The sequence below is a fragment of the Seriola dumerili genome, unplaced genomic scaffold (assembly GCF_002260705.1).
Source record: "Seriola dumerili isolate Sdu_G_001 unplaced genomic scaffold, Sdu_1.0 BDQW01000161.1, whole genome shotgun sequence".
In the NCBI taxonomy this organism is placed as follows: Eukaryota; Metazoa; Chordata; class Actinopteri; order Carangiformes; family Carangidae; genus Seriola; species Seriola dumerili.
In genome coordinates, this window is record NW_019174416.1 from 5,556,106 (window position 1) to 5,565,682 (window position 9,577).

Genomic DNA, 9,577 nt, shown 5'->3' on the forward strand with positions numbered 1-9,577 from the left:
ACTTTGAAAGATTTGTCTGACTCAAGACTACTGAAGCCTCATATTCACTTTGGTTATGTAAGTATACCACTAACTTTGGACCATGTATGTAATCCTGAACATTTGATAGCTGGCACTTTAAAGTGAATACCTTTTGGGGTTTTGGAGTGTTGGCCACACAAAACAAGTAAGTTTCTTTCTTGACTTGTTTTTCAGCCTTTGACCTTCCTAATCAAAGTATATATACAGTTCTTATGTATATGTGTATAACATGCAGTGTGTACTGTGAACTTAAAGGCAACATGATGCCCAAAATGCAGCTCGTTTGAGTGCTACATCATCATTTTTTGGATATAAAATGAAAGTTAACATTCTTTAGTTAGATACCTAGTAACTTCTGTTTGTGCAGACTGCCAGCACCTCAGACTTGTCACACTGTTAAAAAACAACTGTTCCACTGAATGTAAAAGAAAAGTTGAATCAACAACCTGGAGAAGCCTCTTGGATGAGAGGTGAAACGTTTTTAGTGGCTAGTACCAAGTCCAGTTGCCCTCGATTCAGCTTTTCTTGGAGAACCATGAACAACTCGGATGACTGAGAATCTTCACAGACATTTCATTGGATGATTGATGGAAATTGCCACCATGAACAGAAGTATTAATAAAACGTTCCAATAATTGAGGATAAATGAATGAATGGTTTTTGATTCTTTTGTAAAATTTTGAACAACATGTAATTCTTCTCCTGGCAAATTATCCATTAAATGTCAGAGAGAGAGAAAGTGATGACATAGACATATCAGGACCAATGACAGCTTTATTCAGTAAGGCCTTTCACAAACAAAGACCTGTTCTATAGAATAACAATATCATTACATAATAAGATACTAATAGTATTACAGTCTATTTTTCTTTTCTCTTCAGAACATTAATGAAGGCGTCTTTGGGAACTTCCACGTTGCCGATACGCCTCATCTTCTTTTTGCCCTCTGCCTGTCTCTTCAGCAGCTTCATCTTGCGTGTTATGTCACCTCCGTACTACCAAGGAAAAAAAACAAACATAATAATTCAGAGTTTGCAGTCCATTTGTAGATTCAACAGTTTTTTTCAAATTAGGAAAAATCTTTACTTACACATTTAGCGAGAACATTCTTTCTGAACGCCTTTATTCTGAAAGAGGCAAACACCGTCAATTCACAATTTTCAAGGCAAGTTAATCCATTTAGCACATTTCATACACAAAGACAATTCAAAAGTGTGTTATGTATGGTTTTGCACCCCATACCACTCTAACAAAGGTCATTCCAGATGTTGTACTTACGTCTCCCTTGCGATGATCTTACTTCCAATAGCTGCCTGCACAGCTATCTCAAACATCTGCCTCGGTATGGAGTCTTTGAGTCGCTCACACATGGCTTTCCCTGAAGGGTATGCACGTTCTCTGTAATGAAAACACACCAATCAGAACCCAAAACATCTGTTAAACTCCCCTGTACTCTGCTGCCAACAAGGACCAAAAGAGTGCAAGCCATAAAATCAGATATTAGATTAAATCTGCCGTACTCACCACGTCACTTCAACAGTACAGCAGCTGACACATACATGTGTTATCCCCCACAGATGCAGGTACCCCTTCGGGCAACAACAAGCTACATCATATTTCCAAGTTTAATTAAAACGTGGCTGGAGTCGGAGCAATTATTACCTGCCGTTTTCAGTTTCCCCATCAGACAAATCAGTGTAAAATTAAGAAAAGAGCAGAATGCCAAAACATATCATTCTTTCCAGTTACATCAAAAATCAGACCAGGGGTTCCCCACATTTCACCATGTTAGGGATAAAAATCCTCAAGTGAAAATTATGAAGAATAATAATAGTGTAAGGGATAATTTAAGTGGAAAACGGTTCTATCTGTTCAGGCCATAAAACGGCCACAGTTTCCATAGAGACAGTCCTGTGCAGGTTAAAAGAATAGTGTGACATTTTTTGAAATACACTTATTCACTTTCTTGATGAGAGTTCAGTGAGAAGATGGAGACCAATGTTTGTGCGTTAAGTATAAAGCTACAGCTACAAGACTAGCTAGACTGAACACTAAACCAGAAAGCATAAAATACCTTATATTAACTCACTGCATCTTGTGTCAAACAAACATAATCATACAGTGTAAAAGTGAAAAACTATTTGAGGTTTTATCAGAAGTAATGTGAAGTAACTATTTGTTTACGACCAACAGCTGGGCCAGAGACATAACTCCCCATAAAAGCATAAAACAACTTTTCGCTTTTACATTTCTGTTTGTGTCTGGATTAAACGAGCAGAATATAATGTGTCAATATGTGAGCTTTAGAGGTGTTGGGAGGGGTATTTTTAAACGTTGGAGAGAGCTGTCATATAGTAAATGGACTGCACTTGTATAAGCTAGTGCTTTTCTACTACCACTTCTACCGCTATTTTCACCAATTCACGCACACATTCATACAGCAGTTTCTCTATGTATTCAGTGTTTTTGTATCACACACACAGTCACACACTGATTATACATCTGGGGAAATTTGAGGTTCAGTATCATGCCTGCGGAAACTTCAACATGTGGACTGGAGGAGCTGGGGATCGAACCACCGACCTTCCCTAAACAACCTGCTCTACCTCCTGAGCCACAGCCGCCCTCATACTGTAACGTACTGAGACATAAAAGCCTCCACATCTAACAGATGGATACGGCTCCTCTGCTCGACAGCACACCCTTGCCTCACTTTGGTCCAGTCACGTACCATAAATTTCAGTCACTTCTTAACGCGGCTCCTGTAAACGATATTCTGCTCCGTGATTGGTGCTTTGCCCTTAAAGAATAACAGACCGACTCCATGCTCTGCTCTGCTTCCAGGCTCGCAGTATAAATGGCCAGAGTGTAGCTACTGCAGGTGAAGCGTGGCGCCCTTCAATTACCAAGGCCTGAACTGGCTCCTGTCCTGGCTCCGATAGTAAGTACATTAAATACAGATCTGCTGTGCGTCATCACTTTTCGCCTGTGAAGTTACTCTATTGTCCTTGTCATAAATGGAGTGAAGTCCTTGTCCAGTGTGTAAAGTCACCGTAACAGATAATGTTAACACAGACTGCCAAGAGGCCATATTTAATGTTATCCTGGGTGTTGAATACATTTCATGCTCCATAGGCTCAGAAGAATTACTCTGGTGATACAGGACCATAAAGCCTTGCAATTATGTAAACTCATATAAAATCTTCAATTTCTTCTTTGTGACAGCAATGATAATAATTAAGCTGTGGGACACGGGTGTGAATGGGACAATAAGAAGATGCTTTCAAGCAGCATCAGTCTCATAACTTGTGAGGAACAAAAAGGATATTTTTATTTACTCACTGTTCTTGTTGGAACTAACCTGTGTACAATTGTGGTGAGTTCTTCCACCGGCCGCCCATTCAGCAGAATGTCCATCTTTATCAAATCAGCTGCCTGGTAGCCTGCATTCTCGTAATCAAAGCTACAGTGTGGAAGATAAAATCAAAATCATGGTCAGCTGAATGCATGGAATACGTTCACACTGTCAAAGCCCTTCATCTAAATAAGACTCAGGGGAAGGTACAATACAGAAGAGAGGGGTAACTAAGGGAAAGGAGGGAAAAGATTTCTTGGCTTTGTGCTTGTTTTTATATCAATTATTTTTCCTAATAATTACTTTTATCCACTGATACAAGACCTTAATAAATTTACTAAATATACCAAATACAAGTTGGAAATCTACTTTAAAGATGCTATTTTGGCTCTTTCAACTATGTTTAAGCAACTAAATTTTTTATACTGGGATTTCACCGACTCTTTTGTAGAGAAACTCATGAGACATAACTTACAGTATATACTCAAATATTGCTTAGAAATATACGTACAAAGAAGTTGGACTATGCAAAAGCAACCCCTGGAAATCCACACCGTATGTATTCACACGGTATTTGCTTAGTTTTACCTCGCATATCCAGATGACAGCGATTTGAGGAGGTCATAGAAATCCACAACAACTTCATTTAACGGGAAGAGATACTTCATCATGACGCGCTGGTCGTCTATGTACACCATGTTCTTCTGGATAGCTCTGCGATTCTTTAAGAACACAGACAGTCAGCAAAATACAGTCAGTTTATTCTTTTACAAAAGGAGATTTTTTTTTTTTTGCTTCCTTTTGTTTACAAGTACAGTTAGGTTTTTTTTTTTTTTTCTCTTCAGCTCCAGACCAATTTTCCAAAGCGTAAAAAGCATGGAAGCACTCTAATATCTCCTGTCAAACTCCATTTTCCAACAGGCTTGAGAATCAGGCCAACTCGCCTGTGAGTATTTAGAGACATTATCCCTCTTTGACTTAAAAGAAAAGAAGAAGCCTGCACTTTAAATAAGATGTTTACAAGGCAGATGCACATGATAGAGGAACATAAGCAAATGAAAAAATAGCACAGATACTTTTTCATTCAGTTCATTTCATTTCCATTTTCTTCTTACTAAGCAGAGCGCCATGATCTTGCCAGTGTAAGTGTCTGGAGCCAGAATGGTCCCGAGCACCATGGGCTCCAAGTACTCCGACACAACCGACCTGTCTGGGAAGTGGGCAGGGTTCACGATGGTTATCTCCTCGCTGCCGTGTTCCTGTGAGGAGAACCAACGTGAATTAAACCTGCGAATAAAACTAGTAAACCTCTTCACAAAAGCACACACCATTTTCTAGCCATCCTGCAACCAATTACTATGTTTTGAGTATGAAACATTTACACCCTGCAGGCTGAAGAGGAAGTCTGAACTAAAAATCTTTTATATTCACAGAACACATTGCTTCATTGTAGTACATGCACTCTATACCATTACTACTCTCACAAGACTGAGGAATAACACATCTTCATAATTTGTCAAAAAATAATAATAAAATCCTGACTTATAGCAACCAGCTGTCACTGAGATGAGAAGAAATGTGTTGTTGATTCCAAAGAAACTCAGTGTACATACATTACGTTTTCAAACTGGCTGTGATTTTGCCTTCGCTACAGAGAATTCTGATTGTCCTCTTCCCATCAAATGCCTCCCATATGTCATTTCACAGGAGTGCAAAGGCAGCGACACCAGAGGGCCTCCGTTTATCATCAATTTCCAAGGCGGTTGAAACTTTTTTGCTGAAATTACAGCACAAGCCAGGCCCCCTCTGTGAGACCGGAGAATATACGAGCAGGAAACGGCTCTTACCTTGATGAGCTTGGCTGATGAGAGGACAGCCTTGTAGGGCACGGTGGGCGCTGTTACTATAACGGAGGCATTGTATTCCTGCTCCAGCCTCTGATTGAACACCTCCATATGGAGAAGACCCAGGAAGCCAAGTCTGCAGGGGGATGGGAAGGTCCACAAGTTCACCCAAGATTTATAATTGATATTCATGCTTTTTAATTACAAAGAGTCTCTTTGGAAAGAGTTCAAGAGTGAGTAAGACTTATTGCTATCGAAGTGCAGTAATGTATTTGCAAATGATCTAAATCACTGCCGCTAATAGAATCAAATGTAGATCATCTGGACCGATAATATGACCTGTGATGATGCATAAACTCTTACTTGGCTGTCCGTTTTGGCATCATCACTATGTCCAAAAGAAAGCTGATATTTAGCAATACATCATGTCAGATGTTGTCCAAGTTTATGTAGAAACTTCTCCTAAACCCCCTACTTTTTAAAAAACTTTTCTGCAACAACCATTTACTTGAAAAACAAACAAACATAATGATGTCTGAAAAGGGTCTTGACCTCTGTGGTTGCACTGCTCTTAAACATCCGTGTCTTTGTTCTGATTTGCTGGTACAGTATATGCTGTACAATCCCCACTCCTCAGGCTGGGGACTGTAAAGCTACTTTTTATTCTAATGCATAACGTCCCCACCTCCAGCCTGCCCCCAGGGCCAGACTGCTGTCTCTCTGCACTGTGACACTGGAGTCATTCAGGGTCAGCCTCTCAATGGCACTGCGAAGGCCTGGATATTCTGACTGGTCCATCGGATACATGCCTGAGGGACAGGGGGAAAAAAAGGCAGAGTGCACATCATCAGCAAAAGACTCTTTTCATTTGGAAAGCACTGGCTGTACTTTACTGTACCAGCTACTCAAACACAACATGCACCGAAGGGGTTTTATGTATGTTGACGTGTGTGTGTGTGTGTGTGTGAAGCAGTTGCTGAAAGGAGAGCAGTTCTTACCAGCAAAGACCATGGCTTTAGCAGGTTTAAACCCTGGCAGAGCCTTCACTGGCTGCTCCTGGAGGTACAGTGTGTCACCAATCTGGGCCTCCTTCACATCTTTCATCCCTGCTATTATGTAGCCCACCTGGCCTGCAAACCTACACAACAACAACAACAACAACAACATCTCAGAGAGTCACACTAACACAATGTAAACAAGCATCTCATTGGACAGATGGACAAATGTTCACAGGACTCCAGTGTTTATCTACTGTGTTGACCAGAGTGTAGATATTGGGTAGGCTGGCTTATTAAGGCTGCACTGACAATGTCAGACAATTTAAGCTATGTATTACATTACAGATTTTTTTATCCTATTTTATTTTATTGTATATATTTTATTTTATGTATATATATATATATTATCATATATACTATATATATATATATATATATATATATTAAACGTAGCATATATGTAAAAGATGTATCCCAATTATGGCTGACTGAGGCTCATTTTAATAATTATTGAGTAGTCAGCTATATTCTTGATTAATCAATTAATTGTTTGGTCCATAAAATTTCAGAAAAGGGTGAAATTTCCTGATGTCCAAACTGATTTCATCAAATGGTTTCTTTTAACCAACATTTCAAAACCTGCACATATTCAGGTTAGTATCACATAAGACAAAAATTGCAGCAAATCCTGACAGTGTAGAGGCTGGAACCAGCAGATGTTTGGCATTTTTGCTTAAAAAATGACCAAAACAATGAATTACTCAATTGATTAATTGATTAATCATTTCAGCTTTAATGCCAATATCAGCTCCATTGGATGAAATACCAAATGTATGACGTGAGAACAGGAAGAATGCCACGTACAGCTTTTGTGTCGGGTGCTCATCTGGTCGGAGAAGCCCCAGCTCATTGACCTCGTAGGTTTTGGCGAGATGCGCCGACATGATCTTGTCCCCTTTTCTGACCTGACCTCCGAACACAGCGATGTTGGCCACCACTCCTCTGTAGTGGTCGAAATTGGAGTCAAACACCAGGGCTTTGAATGGGTCATCGATGCTTGCCACGGGACTGAGAATAAGTATGGAAAAAAAGAAAGGGCTTCAGTTTTTTCATGTCAATCATGTTTCCTACGAGAGATGAAACCACCTGAGCTTTCTTACGGTGGAATCCTGTTCACAACCGCTTGGAGAACCATTTCAACGTTTGTTCCCTGTTTAGCTGAGATCTGAAAGACATGAGATCATAAATTTACACACATTCCTGAAAAATATACAGCTTCTATGGAACTTACATTATGCTCCAACTCACCCGGATGCATTCTTCACGAGGAATATCAAACACCTTTTCAATCTGTGACTCCACCCTCTCTGGATCTGCATTTTTCAAATCAATCTGAGGGAAAAAGTGTCAGAACAGAATCGTCCACCACGGAGCATTCAAGCAGAAAAATAACACGTGTTTACACCAAACACTGGCTGGTCTGAATGTACCTTGTTGATGACAGGGATGATTGTCAGCTGAGCTTCGAAAGCCAGGTAGAAGTTAGCCACCGTTTGCGCTTGAATCCCCTTCACATGACAGCAAAACATTAACGACTGCATCACATACAGCAAGTTCAACCACAGTAATTCACAAAGAAGGTCAAGTTTTCTACCTGATTAGCATCAACAATCAACAGGACACCTTGGCACGCAGAAATGGATCGAGACACCTCATAACTGAAGTCAACATGACCCTGGAGAGAGGGTAAAGTGAAGGTTACAAAATGTAAACAAATCAATTTGACATAAGATGGGCATGTAAACAAAACCCACCCATTTTCTGACATGGCTTATATTATGGTAATTCAACTATCTGCTTTAGACTGCCTTCATGGATCACAGGGAGGTTTTGAAATGTATAAAGGAAAAAAAATAGATCTGTCTAGCCCACTGCCTCCAGATGACGACTTGCAGCTTCAAATCAAATTGTGAAACACACTTTCCATGTCACATTTTTCCACCTTCTTCGTACCTACGTCCCACCCAGCAGAGGACTTACCGGTGTGTCGATGAGGTTCAGGAGGTACTGCTCTCCCTCGTGGCTGTAAAACAACGAGGCTGTCTGGGCCTTCACGGTGATGCCCCTCTCTCGCTCCACCTGAAGCTTGTCCAGCACCTGCTTGTTCTTCTCAGTCTTTGCTATGGCACCTATGTGAGTGAGATGGATATTAACATTTTGATCATGAAGTAATCCAACAAACAGTCTCAAATTGACTCTTTAGACCACTGTTCTGTTTAAGATGATGAAAGCTCTTTAGAATTCACTTTAAATTTCATCTCTGTGGTGTGAGCGGACGTACCAGTCATCTCCAGCAGCCTGTCAGCCAAAGTGCTTTTTCCATGGTCAATATGGGCAATGATGCAAAAATTCCTGATTCTCTCCGCAGGGAACTTGGACAGGTCAATGGTCCCCTTCAGAATAAAAGGAGAAGTCACTCAAAACAGCTGAATTGTTACAGACACCCACCTTTATATTGTTAGATCGATTACTATGTCTATGACTAATTGGTTAGTCCAGTAAAACCTATATGTGAAGGGGCTTTTCCCCTGAAACAAGCATTTTGAGAATTGTATGAAATTATATAGAATTTTAAATAAGAAACAAATCACGCACATGGGCAATAATGAGATGCAGTTAATTATTGTATTACCTGTTTGTCTGTTTGTGTGCTGACCATCCTGAAGCCGCTGGAGAAAACAGGCAGCCCTTTCATCCAGCGGTGTCTCAACACTGTGCAGGTCATGCTATAGTTGTGTATTTTCCTTCTGTACAGTTTGAACTGTACGACACGTCTTAAAAGAGGAGAGACTAGAGAGACCGACATGTTTTCGTTGAGCTAGTAGCCTGACAGCAGCATGATAAGGAAGGTAAATAAACGTCAGCTAGCGTTAGCTAACTGTGGATACAGCTCAGTGTGGGCTACAGTCACAGAGGCGGACCGCTGGTGAACTGTACCAGCGATTAAATAAATAGTAATAACACATGAACCTTTAAAGTAAATACTCCTGTAATAACCCCGGTGCATGAGCTCCTAGAGTGCTGACATTTTGGGTGACAGTTCACCGGCAAAGACTTGTGGGAAATGTTGTTTATTTTCCGATCAAAGATGATGACACGAAACAAGATGACTTTCTACAATGACTTCCGTTTGGTTTGTTTGTTTTTTATTCCAGGCAGAGCCCAGCAGGGTTTAGGAGTTAAAGGCGAACAAATCGTCAGTTCTGTCCTCCTAGATGTTTCCTTACTAACACTGATACACTTTAATGTATCCAGTCTGTGTCGTGAGCTTTGCACAACTCATTGTGCTGCTGTCTTTC

General features: G+C 40.4%; 1 protein-coding gene across 1 annotated transcript; it reads right to left on the minus strand.

The window, feature by feature from the left end:
* Positions 1-787: 787 nt before the first annotated feature.
* On the minus strand, positions 788-9,311 carry guf1 (GUF1 homolog, GTPase). The gene is made up of 17 exons (XM_022751876.1): positions 8,911-9,311; positions 8,560-8,671; positions 8,259-8,407; positions 7,873-7,953; positions 7,709-7,786; positions 7,527-7,610; positions 7,379-7,443; positions 7,083-7,286; positions 6,219-6,358; positions 5,906-6,029; positions 5,224-5,356; positions 4,492-4,635; positions 3,965-4,098; positions 3,383-3,484; positions 1,300-1,419; positions 1,112-1,148; positions 788-1,016 (listed from the first exon to the last, which is right to left on the minus strand). The coding sequence occupies exons 1-17, from the start codon at positions 9,082-9,084 to the stop codon at positions 882-884; spliced, it is 2,016 nt and encodes a 671-aa protein (XP_022607597.1). The 5' UTR covers positions 9,085-9,311; the 3' UTR covers positions 788-881.
* Between the last annotated feature and the right edge of the window lie 266 nt (positions 9,312-9,577).